The 17,213-nt window shown below is 40.8% G+C and overlaps 4 protein-coding genes across 4 annotated transcripts; 1 reads left to right on the top strand and 3 right to left on the bottom strand.

The window, feature by feature from the left end:
* Positions 1-1,352: 1,352 nt before the first annotated feature.
* On the top strand, positions 1,353-7,507 carry CBG13338 (the record flags this gene model as incomplete). Its single annotated transcript, XM_002629930.1, has 5 exons — positions 1,353-1,602; positions 5,057-5,210; positions 5,259-6,555; positions 6,604-7,257; positions 7,445-7,507. 5 exons carry the CDS (start codon positions 1,353-1,355, stop codon positions 7,505-7,507), a joined length of 2,418 nt encoding a protein of 805 aa, XP_002629976.1.
* Positions 7,508-8,788: 1,281 nt separating this feature from the next.
* On the bottom strand, positions 8,789-9,801 carry Cbr-pdha-1 (the record flags this gene model as incomplete). Its single annotated transcript, XM_002629931.2, has 3 exons — positions 8,789-8,872; positions 8,933-9,509; positions 9,560-9,801. 3 exons carry the CDS (start codon positions 9,799-9,801, stop codon positions 8,789-8,791), a joined length of 903 nt encoding a protein of 300 aa, XP_002629977.2.
* A 1,377-nt stretch (positions 9,802-11,178) lies between these two features.
* Cbr-ufd-2 lies at positions 11,179-14,383 on the bottom strand (the record flags this gene model as incomplete). The annotated part of the gene is made up of 3 exons (XM_045241881.1): positions 11,179-12,920; positions 12,970-13,891; positions 13,940-14,383. 3 exons carry the CDS (start codon positions 14,381-14,383, stop codon positions 11,179-11,181), a joined length of 3,108 nt encoding a protein of 1,035 aa, XP_045095175.1.
* Positions 14,384-16,308: 1,925 nt separating this feature from the next.
* On the bottom strand, positions 16,309-16,626 carry CBG13341 (the record flags this gene model as incomplete). Its single annotated transcript, XM_002629933.2, has 1 exon — positions 16,309-16,626. The coding sequence occupies one exon, from the start codon at positions 16,624-16,626 to the stop codon at positions 16,309-16,311; it is 318 nt and encodes a 105-aa protein (XP_002629979.2).
* Between the last annotated feature and the right edge of the window lie 587 nt (positions 16,627-17,213).

Here is a 17,213-nt window from a genome sequence, read left to right as displayed (position 1 = left end):
CAGCGCATTATCATTAATCAGTCATTCCTTCGCTCATTCCTTCGTTTCCTTCGCTAGCTCCTTGTTCGTCGTTGCTGGTCCTCCAGCGATGTCCTCCGTGCCTTAACGCTGTGCGGTGGAGACATGAGGGGTCCTCCTCACATCTCCAAGACTACCGGGGGAATCGAACTCGCCCTTTCCATCCCCCGGTAGTCCCACAACCGCACACGTTATCCAATCGACTACGTGGACGCTGACAGGTAAAGACATAGAAGATATATAAGAATATATGGTCATCTGAAGGTGAAGATGGACCGGTGACCCAATGATGGAAGGGAGGGTGACTGAAAACCGATATAAGCACAGTACTCTGGGATATTCTGTTTTTCTGTACTTCCGGAAAACGAAAATTTTTGGAAATTCTTATTTTTTGCCGATTTCTGAAAAACAACCATTTTTGATCCGTTTTTGTTCTGAAAGCGTGAAAAACAGGTGTCTTTCAGAAATCGGCAAACAACTGAAAACTAGGAATTTTCGAAAATTCTGTGAACACCACAATTTCCATCTGGCCCATTTTTAAACCTTCCAAAGTTTTCAAAGTGATTGGAAGCTTGTCAGCAGAGCTCCAGACTCTCGAAAATTGTCAGAATGGCTGAAAATGTACTGAAACAACGAGTTTTTAATTTCAATTTCATCTTATCGGCAGTACAACATGTTGCAATGGAAAAAAAACATTGGAAACTGGGAAATGATGTCAATTAGGTGTGAAAACTGATACGAGGATCATAAAGTTTCAGACAATGAAACAATTATAAAAACTACAGTAATCCAAGCCAGCAGACAGTGAAACGACAAAAAATTTGAACTCAATTATCCCAATTTCTGTGAAAGGTATCAAAAAGTGATTAATTGATAAAATGTTGCTGATATTATGATCAACATTTTGTCAGTTGACTACTTTCTCATTTCTTTTACAGGAACCATGATATGGGCTCAAAGTTACCGTATATCAGAATCTTTGAAACTTTGTTCCCAGTGAATTGAAATTTTGCCATTTTCAGATTGTTAAAAAATTTTTCAGATGTGTTTTCCATGATTTTCCTTTCAACAATATTTAAAACATTAAATTTGAACTACAAAATGCGTATCTTGAAAATAACCATGCTACGTCAGTCCAGAAAAAAAAACTTTAACCTCATTTCTCCAAGCACTCCAAAAAACTAAAAAGGCACCGCTTCTACCCCAATAAGCACGCCTTTTCGCGCCTTAAACCAATTGTCACCTCCAGTTATCAGGTGATGATAAGAAAGTGCTCTCGATGCTCCTTTGAAAAGATAACCAATTTTTGTTTCATACTGTTGCTTTCTTTCTAAATGCACTTCACCCGTCGCGCTGTCTCTCCGAGAGCGTCTTTTGTGTTCGATCGCCACGTTGGGACCATAAATTCGTCGCTTTCAAGACGTCCTAGGATATCAGAGTGTCCTGAAGAAGAAGAAGAAGAGGAAGAATTATATTTATTCGGAAGTGGAGGAGACGTTGACGTTGAAGAAATGAGGCAGCCCATGCAGGAAGCGATTCCAGAAATCATTTTGGAGGAAGAGGAAGATGATAATGATCATTTGGGTGAGCTTTCGATCTTGTTAACTTTTTTGAGTCTCAAATTAAAAATCTAATTTGTGCAAATCAACTCCGGTAACTTAGAAAAATCAGAAAAACGATCATTGAGTTCAAGTCAATCGCTATAATATAACGCCCACCGTATACCTGCACGTTGAGCTTAATTATCTCGGTTCCCTTGAGAGATGTCAAAATTATGTCAACTAATAAAACATTGGTGATTTTATGATAAACATTTTATCAGTTGACAAGTTTTTGATATCTTTCACAGGAATCGAGATAATTGAGCTAAAGAGTAGTTACTGTACTTTTTCTAATATAAGCCCACCTTATACCAACACTTTGAGCTCAATTATCCTGTTTCCTATGAAAGATAATGCAAACTTCCCAACTACAAAAATATTAGTGATATTATGACAAACATTTTCAGTTGACCTCTTTTTGATATCTATCACAGGAATCGAGATAATTAAGCTCAAAGTTGACAGTTAAGGTGGGTTAGCAAATAAGGTACACTTTTTCGACACGCACGAAGCTATGTAGTATGTAAATTAGTTCAAAAAATCATCTCACTGGTGAATATAAGATTACTGTAATTTAACACAAGTCATAATTAGAAATCCAATGTAGCTTGTAGTCTATAACTTTCCAGTATGATGTCATATCAGAAATTATCTTAACTATCCGAATTCGTTCAGGAAATTTTCTTACAAACGAATTCAATACTTGTGAAATTATCTGATTTCAGTGCATTTTCTTGAATTTTGTTAAAATTCTCTTTTGTACCAAATGTGACCAAGATAAGGTCTTTGTAGTCAGTCTACCAGAGTTTGTAGTAATAAAACATCTGAAACCAGGGAAAGAAAATTCTTAGGTCAGCCTTCAAAGTTCTTTAAAGATTCGTCACTCCGGAAATCGCCAGGAAAATTGTTTTCCGGTGTTTTCTTACGCATCTAAAGTATTCGGCTTACATCGAGACTAAATTTTTTGCACGGCAATTTTTTAGAACCTTTTGTAACTGCGATCAAACGCGAATACCGTAATAATACAGTAAAATTAGCGTTTGTCTCGACGCGAAACCTTCAAACTGAACTACTAAGTCGCTACTCAGTGGTGCCTGCATTCCATCGGAAGCGGGGAAAACATTTATTTAAACAAACTTTCCGGAAAAATATTTTTTGCCCTTTTAAATAATATTACTCAATACACCATTTGTTCAAAACCAATGCACCTTTAAATCACGGTATCTAAACCAAACTCTAGATGTTGCTAACAGGAGGGTCAAAGCCGCTGATTGTTTGATCTATTTTTCGTTCGATATCAATGTTTGTTCTTCCGAAAATTGACGGACGATCTAAATCTCGCAGAGCAAATGTCAACAAATCCATTAAGTGTCTTCTTGCATTGAAAAAAGATTTATTGATTGTTCTTTGACTTTTTCCGTTCATTTTTTACACAACTAGTCCCTTCGCCTAGATGTCTTGATGACTTCCTCGTCAGTGCGAAATGTCATATTTCTGTGTCGCTTTACACCACCATGCTGAAATCTATATTCATATTCCCACGTGCCGTCACATGATGGCGTATCCGTCTCTCTTTCTCTTCGATTCGGTCCCCTTTTCGCGACACATCTAGCTTTTCCTCTTCTCTTTTCCCCTTATAGCCGTCTGCGCATCTCTCTTTTACACACTGTCTCGTAGGCCACGAACTCTTTGGTTCGGTTTTCTTGTCCAAAACTTTCCTATTTTTCCCCAAATTTTGCTTTTTTTCTTCCTTGTTCAACCTAACCACCATTCAGCGAAGAACATCCAAAAGTCATATGAAAGCATAAAAGTCAAAATCTATGTTTCTTTTCAAAAAGAAAGAAGATAGAACTTGAGTGCATCGGCACGGGATATGCACTCAACATCGCATCATTTCGAATGTAGAAGCTCCGATTTCAAAATGAGTTTTGCGAAAAAAAAACTTTTGAACTGAGACCAGCTTATCAGTAATAAAAGTGTTTTTGTAATATAAGTTTTATTACTAAATACAAATCTGTTTATACCGTCACTTCCGCTGATAACGCAGTTATCATAACTGAAAGTGACGATTATAGGAGGAGCATCAATAGGCTATATATTTCATTTTTCATCACAATTTAGCACGACAAAATCGGAGCTCTGGAAGGTCCCACAACGACAACTACGGTAGTTGTCGCTGTGGGACCTTCATTGACCTTTTAATCTTTTAATTCTTTAGTCTCTCAACTTTTTTCTAATCGTAATGGCCTGATAAGCTGCCAACTTTTTCCTCGATTTTTTTTCTGTGTCTCCCACTCACTTTCACTTATCACATTATCACAAAAGAAGCGTGAGTTGTCTCCTTCCATAAATTTCGTCTAAATACCTCATTCTCTGCCATGCTGCATCGTTTCGCCACCGCCACACTTTCAAAAGGTATCTTGACATACTATTAAGACAGAAGATGAGGAAAAAAACAGGTTTTATCAGGTCAAAGTCTCCCTATTTTTCAACGACTGAAATTAATTCGTTTTCGGCCGTCGTTTAATTTTTCATGTCGCTGGTTTTTTGTGTCTTTGAATGGGAAATATATAAAGTCAACAAACGCGGCGAGATAAGAATAGGGTTCCCCGTTTCGCTAATTTGCAGGTTCTTTGGGAGGGTCTAGAAGATGTCAGTGATACTAATATTGTAATAGTGGAACTATATCGCAGTTCAAGGTCTGTCAGATTCTCGTTTTTTTGTCGTCACAGTTTTATCTTTTACAATAACTTATTTTAAATCCTAAATCGGAGAAGTTCGAAACGGAACTCCCGAAATTCCGAAGTTTTTTTCGGAATTATTGACTTCTAGACTACTGTACGTCAAAGGCGCAAGCGAAAAGTTTGCTTGCGGGTTTCGAGCGGAAATGCCTTTATTTGAGTTTTTGCAAAAAATTTGAAAATCGTTTGTCTTTTTTCACTATTTTTCGGAGCTTTTGTGATAGTAAAATAGAATTTCTACTTTAAAATTTGAATTTAGAAAAATTCCAAAGGTTTCGGAATTCAGAAAATCGGAATTTTCGACATTCCGAAAAAATCCAAAAAATCCATTCCGAACATTTCTGGCCCTAAATAAATATTCTTGTTCTGCAGCATTTGTGTAATCTGGCGAAGCTAGAATTGCGGACTTGCGGAATATTTTTACCCCGTTCTTGGGCCTAACTCTAGACGCTTTCTCCCTGGAAACATCCTGTGCTTTCTCTCTGAAACAGTTCAATTTTGAAGCTTTCGCTTTAAGACCAATGCTATTTTTGCTGCTAAATTACGGTTATCGCATTTGAGCGAATTTAGACGACGTTTCGAAAAAAAAACACCAAGCTTCAAATCTCTCCTTAATATTTGTATTCCAGCCTAGTTTTTCATTCTATTTTTTCCTCTAATTACCTCAAAATCCCAATTATTCTTCTATTTTTTCAGTGATGTCGGTGGCGCGACCAGTCCGCGTTCACTTCGCGGTCGACGTCGAAAACTTGCAGTCGCATCAGTCGGTGTACGTCGTGGGATCACCCGATGTGCTCGGCGCTTGGGAAGCCAAACGGGCGATGCCGCTCGTCCAAGATCCCGACAGGAAGTGAGTTGAATTCCCGTATATCCAGTTACAATTTTTTTAAAGTTACAGCATGCGCTGGAAAGGATCCATCATGAGCGATGTCGATCAGCTCAAATTCCGCTACTTCATCGGCTACAATTTGATGTCGGATCAAGGCGAGAAACTGATAGTTGACAAGTGGGAGGCGTTCCTTCATCCACGCTCCACCCTGTGCTCTGCTGAATCTCGCAACGGAGAGTGTCGTGTGGATCGTGTGGACCTTTTCGGCTACTACGCTGGCCGAAAGTGTGTGTCCGATGGTTGGCTACAGCACTCTGATGAGAATCAGATCCTTTTGAGACTTCATGGAAACGCACTGAAATTCTATAAAACTTCCAAGGAACGCAAGAATTGTCGGGTTAAAATGACACCGCTGGATGTGAGATTCAAGGCGCCGCCCAGTGGACACATCAGTTTCAGCTACGGAGAAGACGAGGAGGATGAGGAAGAGGATCCGAATAATGCATCTAATAAGTGTACGCACTCAGCCACTCATGTCGCCGTTCTCTCTGATCCACGTCCCAAGTTCTATGATCAGGAAGAGACTGGAGTGGTTTTCAACAACAATAAGGACTATCTAGTCTTTAGAACTCACTGTCTTGCCGCGGAATTTTTGGCGTTTTACATTGAAATCTTTTCGGAGGAACGGAAGAGAATCGGCGCTTGCTACGCTCTCCCGTCCGCTCTTCAAGACGCTTCTGGAATCATTCACCTGCCTTTTATCAATTCTTCGGGACGCCCCATCGGACAAGTGTCCATAGAGTACCTCTGTGTTCGCGCCTTGACACGACTAGACGAACCTCAACTCATGGATCAGACATATTGCCGGCATTGGAAGAAACGGAATGCGTTGGAGGTCGGACATCGAGGTGCGGGAAATTCCTACACGAAATTCGCTATGGCTAGAGAGAACACGATTCACTCGCTGAACACAGCTGCCAAGAATGGAGCGGATTATGTGGAATTCGATGTGCAGTTGACCAAGGATAGAATCGCTGTGATCTACCATGATTTCCACGTTTTGGTGTCTGTAGCTCGTCGAGATGGGCATGCGCTTCCGCCACCAACGATGACGAGAGAGCAGTTGGATTCGTCGAATTTGGATTTCCATGAGCTCCCGGTTAAAGATTTGAAGCTCTCCCAGCTGAAACTTTTGATGTTGGATCATTTGAGCTTCCCGCAGAAGAAGGAGAATGTCAAGAAGTTGGTGGAGGTTTTGGAAGAGGAGGATGACTTCAAACCGTTTCCAACGCTGGTTGAAGCGCTGACCAAAGTGGATCCGGATGTTGGATTCAATGTTGAAGTCAAGTATCCAATGATGCAAAATGTGGGTTTTTAAGAATTTTAGACCATTTTTAAGCCTATTTTCTTTCAGAACGGCGAACACGAATGCGACCACTACTTCGAGCGTAACCTCTTCGTCGACATCATCCTCGCCGACGTTCTGAAGCATGCCGCGAATCGTCGAATTATGTTCAGCAGCTTCGATCCGGACATCTGCTCAATGGTGGCCACAAAACAGAACAAATACCCAGTGCTGTTCCTATGTGTCGGTGAAACCCAAAGATACACTCCGTTCCAAGATCAACGCACCAGCACCTCGATGACCGCTGTGAACTTCGCCGTTGGAGCCGATCTCTTGGGTGTGAATTTCAATTCAGAAGACTTGCTCAAAGATCCGATGCCTGTCAAGAAAGCCAACGAGTTCGGAATGGTGACGTTCGTATGGGGAGAGGATCTGGACAAGAAAGAGAACATCAACTACTTTAAAAAGGAGCTCGGCGTCGATGGAGTCATATATGACAGAATTGGAGAGGAGGAACGCCGTCGTAACGTCTTCATCGTTGAAAGAGAGCAGAAGCGCGCGTTGCTCAGTTGCTCCGGAGCAAGCACTCCACAACGTGCTCCGTCACCATCGCCAGTGTCTTCTGAGAATAATAACACGTCGCCGCCGTTAAGCGCGAAGTTGACACGAAATACGCAGTCTGATTCTGCGCTTTTGGAAGAGAACGAGGACGATGAAGTTGAGGTCAGTTTTGAGCGACCGCGACGCGACCGCTACGCGCCATGCTTGCCACGTGGCATCACCTAAATTTGCACTTTTTTGCCGGAAAATTCAAGACAACTGGCGACCGCGACGCAACCGCAACGCTCCCAGCTTGCCACGTGACTTCTCCTCAATCACCTATTCACCTAAATTTTTGAATTTTTTCCAGGGCCTCGCAGACAAATTGAACATTACTGGTTTCCAATCGGCACCCATGGTCTCAATAAAGTAGTCAACATCAAAAATCCACGTCACAGTTACCTTCTGCATAGAAACGACTTCATGATAATATCGAAAATTCGCTTTTTCCCCCCAACTGCCTCCCCATGATTTTTCTCTTTTCCCCCACCCCCCGTTGTTGAATATCCACAATAATTTAGAAACGCATTTTCAAACATCTCATTTTACAAGAGTAATATTATTATTATTTTCTTCCCTCTTTTTTCGCTTTCCTCTTCTCGAATTTTCCAATTTATGAGCTTCTTCTTCTTCTTTTGTTTTCCATCTCCCTTGTACTTCAGTTTCCATAGCTTGCGACGAACACTGACTGAAAAAACAGAAACATGTGATTTATGCAATAAAATAACGTTTTTATAAATTATCAAGATTCAGAGAGAAATCAGTGAAGAATCAAAGTCTAGAAAAATAAAACGACACCTGAAAATCAAAAAATCTAGGTCATGCCCGAAAAATTCGAAAATCTACGCCATTACCTAAAAACCCAAAAATCTAGGTCATGAACAAAAAATTCGAAAATCTAGGTCATGGCCTAAAAATTCGAAAATCTAGGTCATAGCCTAAAAATTCGAAAACCTAGGTCATGACCAAAAATTCGAAAATCTAGGTCATGGCTTAAAAATTCGAAAATCTAGGTCATGGCCTAAAAATTCGAAAATCTAGGTCATGGCCTAAAATTTCGAAAATCTAGGCCATGACCTAGAAAATTCAAAGATCTAGGTCAGGACCTAGAAAACCAAAAATTTAGGTTTTGACCTAAAAAATTCAAAGATCTAGATGACGGCTTAGAAAATTCAAAAATTCACAAAGTTTCACACCTCAGTTAGAACCTTTCCTGGTATGGCGACATCTCCAACCTTTCTCGTTCATCTGGCTTGTGTGTTCCCACCTGAGACAACCCTAATAGAAATCCTAATCCTCTCTGGGAGGGTTCATCGGCATCTGCTTCCTTTCTAGATCTTTTTAAAATTCAATTGTAATAAAATATATGTATCACCTTTTTGTAAATTTCCAGTTCTCCGAAAAGTTAATACTTTTTTCTATGTGATTTATGCAATAAAAAGAAAACATTATTATAAATCATCAAGATTCAGAGAAGAGAGAAGTGAAGAACCGATTTCTAGAAAAATAAAACGACACTAAAAATTCACTGGAAAATACGTAAAAAGGGGAACCGAAACTACAGAAAAAGCTCTAATAAAGAATTAGGAAAAAAGAAAACAAAATGAAAAATTGTCGCATAAATGAGAATTATAATCGATAATCGAGTCGTCGTTTATGCTCTTCCGATAGCCTTCAGAAGGTCGGCTGAAGTCTTGTACGGCTGGACGATAGTTTCGTCGATCGTGGCTCCGCGGATCTGGAATTTATTGAGATTAGTTACAGTAATCCTCCCCCCCCTCCCCAGAAAAGAGCTTACTTCTTGAGCTGGAGTATTATGATAAATGTCGGTGAAGAGAGCTTCTGGTGGAAGAACACCATCAGAAGTGGCAATCTTGAGTGCCTCATCAACCTCCTTGCGAACCTCCTTATCAATCGCCTTGAGCTCTTCCTCGGTGGCCAACGAAGATGTGATGATACGATCCTTGAACCCAGTGATTGGATCTCTGGTCTTGCGAACCTCTTGAATCTCGTCACGAGTACGGTAGCTGGTTCCTGGATCCGACATCGAGTGTCCGTGGTATCTATAGGTAGCCATCTCCATCATAAGTGGTCCCTTGCCACTGTCACAGTACTCCTTGGCCCATTTGGTGGCTTCGCGAACGGCAAGAATGTCCATTCCATCGACCCAGATTCCGGGAACGTAGTCTCCACGAGTGTAGTACTCGGTGGACGCCGAAGAGCGCTCAACAGCAGTTCCCATTCCGAATCCATTGTTTTCGCAGACGAACAGCACTGGGAGGTCCCAGAGTTTGGCCATGTTGGTGGCCTCGAAGAGCTGTCCCTGGTTGGCGGCTCCGTCTCCGTACAAAGTGACGCAGACGTTCTTCTGTTCACTGAACAGAATTAAGTTTTTTTTTGAGAATTTTTCAAATAGACTGCTCACCGGTATTTCATGGCAAGAGCAACTCCAGCTCCAAGTGGCTGTTGAGCTCCAACAATTCCGTTTCCTCCGTAGAAGTTCTTGGTGTACATGTGCATGGATCCTCCCTTTCCATGAACATTTCCAGCGATTCTTCCGGTCAGCTCAGCGAGCACCTCAGTCACTGTGGCTCCCAAAAGCCAAGTCCATCCGTGACAACGGTAAGCAGTGATAACCGCATCTCCTTCGGTCATGGCAGCCTTCATTCCGACGGCGCAAGCCTCTTGTCCAGAGTACAAGTGGCAGAATCCACGAATCTTCTTCTCCTTGTACAAGTTGCCAGCGGCCGATCCATTCGACGAATCACTTGCATATCGCGGTAATACTTGAGCGCATCCTCCTTGTTCAAAGTGACCGAGGTGTTCGGTCCGCTGTCCAGCTTATGCAGTTTGCATGGTTTCGTGTGGAATGAGACCTCGGTGCTGCTGGCCAAACGGACCTGTTGGGTGCGGATCCCGGATGCAGTCAGCGATTGGAGTTGTCTCGCGAACAGTGCCATCGTCGTCGTCCAAATACGTTCCAGTTGTAATGCCAAGTTACTGAAAATTGGAACATTTCGAATGAAGCTACCGGAATGTGTCTAACAGGGAAGGGAAGGGAAAATATTAAGTTGAATATTCAATTATATATGAAAGACATGTCACAAATCACAATTTCGTGCATTTGCGCGTAAAATAAAATGCCTGGGTACGCAAACACTCTGACGCGCAAATGCATAAAATGGAAGCTTTAAAGGGGGACTCCGACCAAAAATTTTTATTGCATTAAAATGTTTGAACAATTGTCTATTTTCCTAATATTATAGCGAAAAAAATCCGAAATCCCCGAAAAATGCCGTTAAAAGCGAAAAATTTTCAAAAAAAAGTTGCTAGGAGGGACGAGGATTTGAATTCCCGCGCAGTGAGAAACCTAGGCCACAGCGCCTGACAACCGTTTTTTCAAGTGGCCGACAGTGGTTTTTTACATTTTTAACCTGCCGGACATGAACACCGTAAAAATCCGGAAAAATTTCCATGTAAGAAAGGCGCTATGATGCCGTGGCCTAGGTTTCTCACTGCGCGGGAATTCAAATCCTTTTTTTTTCAACGCCGTTTTTCGGGGATTTAGGATTTTTTGATTTTTTCGCAATAATATTAGGAAAATACATATTTTTTGAAACATTTTAGGGCAATAAAAATTTTTGGTCGGAGTCCCCCTTTAACCAACAGCACGACACTTTTAAAAAGGAAACCTACAAATATTTGGTCATTAGTTGACACTCCAAAAATTCTAAAGAATAGAGAAGTTGAAAAAAATAAAAAAGAAGAAAAATATATATTCAAGCTGGCTGAAAAACCAGAAATGAAAAAAAAAGGAAAATTTGAAAACTGAATTCTAAAAATCATTTTCATTGACATAGATGGGGAAAATACTCGTGGATAGATGATTGAAATAGTTATAGGGATGCAAGAAAGAGGGAACCGATAGAGCTTTTTGTTGTGACCCAGTTAAAGTATACAGATTTACAGAAATTTTTTCAGATCGATAGGCAAAAGAAGAAAGAATTAAATACAAAAAAATGTGTGTAAAAATGAGGGTAACAATTATTTCTTGGCGTTTCTCTTCTGAATAATCCACGCCTGAATTCTGGCCTTCAGCTCGTCGTTCGGCACAAGCTCGGCGGTTGTCAACGCCTCACGATTGAATGGATTGTTGGGTGTACTCAAAAGATGCCGCTCGATCACAGAACGATCCATGATATGCTTCGATGGAAGGGTGACGGGGTCCACCATGATCGCGTCCATGATCGGATCCTTGAACTCTTCTGGAACGTCATCATACTCATCCTCAAGCTCCGCCTTCGCTTCGTACTCCTTCTGAACATCCTCGGCTAGGTGCTGGAATCTCTCGAGTTGACTGAATCCGAGGATTTGATTCTTTTTCATGCGTTCGATGGCGTTGTTGAAGAACTCTGGGCTGTAGGTTCTCTGAAAAAATGGGATTTGTAAGAGCATAATCGTCAAGCAGCGATTTTTACTAAAAACGGTTTTCAGCTTTTCCAAAACCCCAAAAACACTCACCTCATCATACGCTATATACTTCACAAATGCCGGCACATTGAGTCCCAAATAAATCGAAATGAGCAGTGTCACAAACTCCCGTGGCTGCCATCCATAGCTACTCGGATTGCTCACTTTCAGCTCTGCACACTTGTTTCCCATTAATTGCGACAAGTTGTGATTCAGCATCGCGGCTAGACGTTCTCCAAGCGCTGGTGTACGGAACGGTTCTGGAGAGTTATCGGTAATTGAGAGCAGCAATCCTAAATTGCTCTTCGCCGTTCCCAACCATCCGGAAACCTTCCTCTTCGCCTCGTCAAGCACTCCAAGATCCTGATTTCGGGTTTCCTGATCTGTGGCCTCCCATTCCGCTTTATTCGCCATCTTCTTCTCCACATCATGAATGCTCTTCAGTCCAGACAAACTCTCATCTATACACCACGTGGCATCGTTGATAACCATGTTGACGAAACGAACAAATTCCGAGCCACAATCCCTAGCCATCTCCATGAATTTGGCCTTGTAGAACATATCGTCGCGCATCTTCTCGAGCATGTGTTGAATATTTCCACGCACATTAAACTTCTCGTAGAAGTCACCGCTGTCTTCGAAATCCGAGTAGAATTTGATCATACACAGTAGCAAGCTATCGCGAGCCATTTGAAGGCTGACGACGTTTTGCCACAATGGATTCTGAATTGCTGTGAGTACTCGCACAAGTTTGGCAACCAAGAATGGGCTCTTAACATATTGATAATGAGTGTATAGGACAGTAAGACGTCGAATCCATTCCGTGCTACTCTCCATTAGAAGCTTCTGGCCGTTGGTAATCGCGAATATGTAGAAATCGAGAACGTCTTCAAGATAGTGCTGTGGAAGAGCACAGAACATTGGTGTGGGCTCCGCAGGCAATTGACTATCATCTCCGAGTAGATTCAAATTATCACAAAGGGAGCTCATGACGAATTGCATTTGCTTATTCCCAAAATCCAGTGCAGACGCCATCAGAGCCGGATCCTGAGCGTGTGTCTTCAAACACAACAAGTGGCGGGACATCATTTTCCAGTGTTGCTCTTGTTGCTGAATCTTCGTCTCGATTTCATGCCTCTCGAAGCCCTGAGCACTTTCTAGTTTCTGTTTGAGACTGGCGAGTTTGTGTTTGAGCTCTTTTAAATGGCGTGAGTAGTCGCTGATGCGTCCCATCAGTGGTGGAAGGACAAGGTGTTGAGTGGAGATTGTCAAGAAGAAGCAGACAGTGGAGAAGTGATAATCAGCTCGACGATCGTCTGAAATCAAAGAAATTCGTATTTAAACATATTTTGATTAAAAACTCACTAAACTGCGACACGAATTCCATCGCAGTGGCTTCGTCCATCTTGAGGCGTGTTTCTTTAGAAATATCTATCAGCGAATCCGACAAGAATGGATAGTCTTTGATTATTTTAGAAATGTCAATTTTCTCGGAGAATCTGTACAACACCGACAAGAAATTGACGAAGAAATGATCGCAGAGCACATCAGCCGGATCGTAATGGCTTCGAGTTCTTTGATCGTTACAGATTAAAACTTTTGCAATCCATTGGAGCGTCTTGTTACGAGTGGATTGATCGACAAGCAATGGATACATCATTTGATGAAGGCCCGATCGAATCGCACTCATTCTATTGATGTATTGTGTTTGCTCCATATTGACAGATCCGTCTGCTTTTCGAGCGTCGTCTTCAGAATTAATAAATACTCGGCTGTTGACACGACGAGGAGAGGATTCGAGTCCGTAGTTGAAAAATGGGCCAAGGTAACAAGTCAGACCAAACTCCCTGCCTATCATTTTCTCCATAAGGGATGGAAGAAAATCGGGGCGATTCACCAGAAGATCACATAGTACTCGTGGCCCATTTCCACCGATTCTCACATTCAACAGCACATTCATAACACGCAAAATCTGCTGCATCGTCTCGTCGCGATTCTCTTCAAAGTTCTGACAACTGGCTCCACTTCTCAAAACATCGAAGATCGGATTGAAGACGTCGTGAAGGGTGTCTGAATCAGATTCCTCTGGATTTGCAGCATGTTCTATAAGAACGCTGATGAAGCTGTTGGATACGGTATCCTCCAGAAGGCGTTTGACAAATACTAAACAGGCTTTTTGGTAACTGAGTTGCTCGTCGAAATAGCCTCTTTGAACAGAAATGAAGACAGCGAGAAGTGCTTTTTGAGCGGCTTCAATGATTTTCTTCGTGGATGATGACGAGTTATTCTGCAAAGAAAAGGGATCTAGCTTTTATTTTTTTTAAAGAAAATGTACCTTCTGAAGTTCATGATGACACCTGACAAATGTAAAAAGCAAAAATTCAATAGCATCTTCCTCCCGGCATCCGACTATGTCACTGGGGTCGATGAAGTTGTATGATCGCCCGGTTGCTGTCGATTTCGTTCCTTCTGGCGACAATAACACGAATTTTGTGAAAATCTCTCCGATATGCGACTGCAGCGATCGTGAAGGAACATCTAAGATCAACTTTTGAACATCTAATATGGCGTCGGCGAATCGCACATCTGGTCCGTTCTCACACTCAAATAGACTTGTAAGAAAGTCTCGAGCACCTTCATCAGTAACGTCTGTCTGCAAAATTGGGGTCAAAATATTTACAGAATGATTAAAAACCCTTACCATCATCACATCATTGGTGTCCATCTCAAGAGAGGTCTTCTCTTCGATCATCGAAAGGTTCACCGCCTCTGAAAACATGAAAATCACGTGATTTCGTTTTTCGGAGAAGAATTGATAAACATTGGAAAACGAAGGAGGTAACAAGATAACGATTCTTTTGGAGAAATTGTACATTTTGGGATCAGGAATTAAAATTACATTTGTAAAATCAGTCACTACTCAACAGTTCTCTGCCTCCTACCATTTGCACCGCGCGCGCATGGCAAAGAAAAAAAAATCGAATCTCTTCTTCTTTCTCCCGGCTTACAAAGAGCAGCAGCAGCACTAGGAAGAGTAAAGATGCTGACATTTCGGCTACTCAAGAGAGCGGTGGCGCGCTATTGCAATTCAACGGCCACGGCCTCCACCTATTTTAGTGGGAAATTGAAAATAGTGGAATTGGAAAGAGTTTTCTGGATTGGAGAGGAATGGATTTATTGGGTAAGAAGAGTCTTTACAGTGAGGAACAGAGCAATTATGTCGTTTATTGATCAGAAAACCAATAGAAAATCAATTAATAATTGCAATCCAATCGTTAGAATTTAAGACGACCAAACATCGGCAGTGCTCTCAACTTGAGTCTCAGTCTTGTTGGAAATCTCAATTTTCAGCAATATTACAACACAAAATTAAGAGAATTACTTGAATTTGAATCAAAAAACGTTTTTAATAGTAAAACTACTAAAAAATGGTGCGAATAGTCAAATATAATGATAAAAACTGACTGAAAATCTTGGAAAAATCGCGCTAAACAACGTGCGGTAGCGTTATGGCGGAGCAACGTAACTGATTTTTTTTTTGAAATTTTTGAAATTTTCAACCTGTTTCTCTTCAAATTTCAAGAAAATTTGAAGCTTTTGAATACTGTTCAACAAAGCATGTATACAATGCATCAAAACTTCGTACGAATTTCAAAAACGTTTATTACAAATTGAATTAAAAAATATATAGAAAAAGAAAGCAATAAAAATGATAGGAACTGAGATTAGCAGGAAAAAAGTGCTAAAAATGATGAAATCTTGTGTTATTGATTTCCATTAATTGTATGATGCTTTGAATAATTGTCAATTTGCAAATTGCAACTGCTCCACCATTTTTAAAAACTCCTTCTCGGTTTTGTCCCATACTCCAAAACTGAGTGACTTTTCCTCAATTAAGACGGATGCCACACGATTATCTGAATCTCTAACGACGCATGAGTGACTGGTGATCGGATCAGTATTTGATCTATGCGCATACTCAACGTACCTGAAAAGTTATTTCTCAACTCAGAGCTCTCCCAACAGAACAACTTTTTAAAAATATCAACAAAAATCACTTACACTCTGGGCACACTGTGCGTTGGTTGTCTTCTTGTTTCATCAATATGCCGTGCCCCAATTGCAGTCAGAAAGAAGTCCCGGGGGGTTTCCTGATGAAGTGTTGTAATTTTCAGATATTCCACATTTTGAATAGCTTTTCCCGATTTCCATCGATTTACAAACTCGATTAAATCTAAGGGTTCGCACAAAAAGCACATCATAAATGCCTGTCTTCCTTGAAAGTTTTGTAAAACTGCCGGAACCGTTCGATCAAACTGATTGATTTCGATAGACTATGCTTGGTACAATATTGATTCCGATTCTGGGCTCAACGATTCAAATGCCCAAAAATACAGATCAATCGATTTCAAAACAGGACATGAGGAGAAAAAATTGTCAACGCTTTTCATGTCCTGAAATATCCTCGGAATATCCATACGAATGCGCACTTCTAAGTTTTGAAGTCGTGGAATAGAAAGCTTGTAGTTGTTTGTTCTCCAATTATAATTCACAGAAGTTCCGAAGAAATCAAGAAAATAATTATGAGTAGATTCCATGACTAACTCTTGTTCATGCGGATGAAACAATGCCACAGGACAATAGTATTCGTCAGATGATCTGAAATATTGATACTTTATTATCAATTGTCCTGCTATTAATAACTCACCCAAAATCAATTATCTTTCCAGATATACTCAATTGAAATTTAACGTTTTCATTCTCTTTGTGCTCGGAAAATTTCATTATAGCAAATGGTCTGTAGGCAATGTAAACCAATGGTTGATCTGGTTCACAACTGTCATACACGATAGAAGTGAAATTTTGAATTTTGGCATTTGGGACGATTTGATCAATTTCTTCATCTTTTTGGAGAGTAGTGAAAGCAGAAATAGATTGGAACATACTGTGTAGTGAAGTATCAGATTTTGGACCAGACTCGGATATTTCAATAATTTCATTTTTTGTCGTTCTGAGAATCATAGAACGATTATAAAGGAACAATAATGATGTTCAGAAAAGCGATGCACTGTTGTAAGAGAAGATGGAGCACAAGGAGGGACATCTTATGACGTGGCAGATGACCCAAAAGATACAGAAGACTGAGAGAGTCTAATACTGTGTGTACGTTATGACCTTGACTAGTTAAACACTCCCTCCTTTGTCCCATCGAGTTGAACCCTCTATGAAAGAGAGAATGTACTCCGTCGCCTGTGTATCAAGCAGGGTGTATCAAAATCAGTCAGTTTGATCGAAAGGTGCCGGCAGTTTTACGTAACTTCCGAGGAAGACAGGCATCTTTAAAGGTGGTGTACGGTGAAATTTTTTATTGCATCAAAATGTGCAGAAATGCATAAAGATTGACTTAAAAATAAAGAAAAAATTCAAAAAAAATCCTTCATCGAGAAAAACGCATCGAAAAATACGCTGAAAGCCCTTAGGGACGAGGTTTTTTCTAGGCCGCCCGGTGAGTAAAAGCGCGCGAATTCAAACTTTTACAATTTTTTTTTCGGTTTTTTCAAGAGTTTTCAAGGTTTTTTGTCAATTTTTCTACCAGATACATCGGAAAA

This window comes from Caenorhabditis briggsae (assembly GCF_000004555.2).
Source record: "Caenorhabditis briggsae complete genome, chrII, whole genome shotgun sequence".
Taxonomy (NCBI): domain Eukaryota; kingdom Metazoa; phylum Nematoda; class Chromadorea; order Rhabditida; family Rhabditidae; genus Caenorhabditis; species Caenorhabditis briggsae.
Note: the sequence above shows the minus strand (reverse complement) of the source record. Positions and strands in the feature narration are given on the sequence as shown.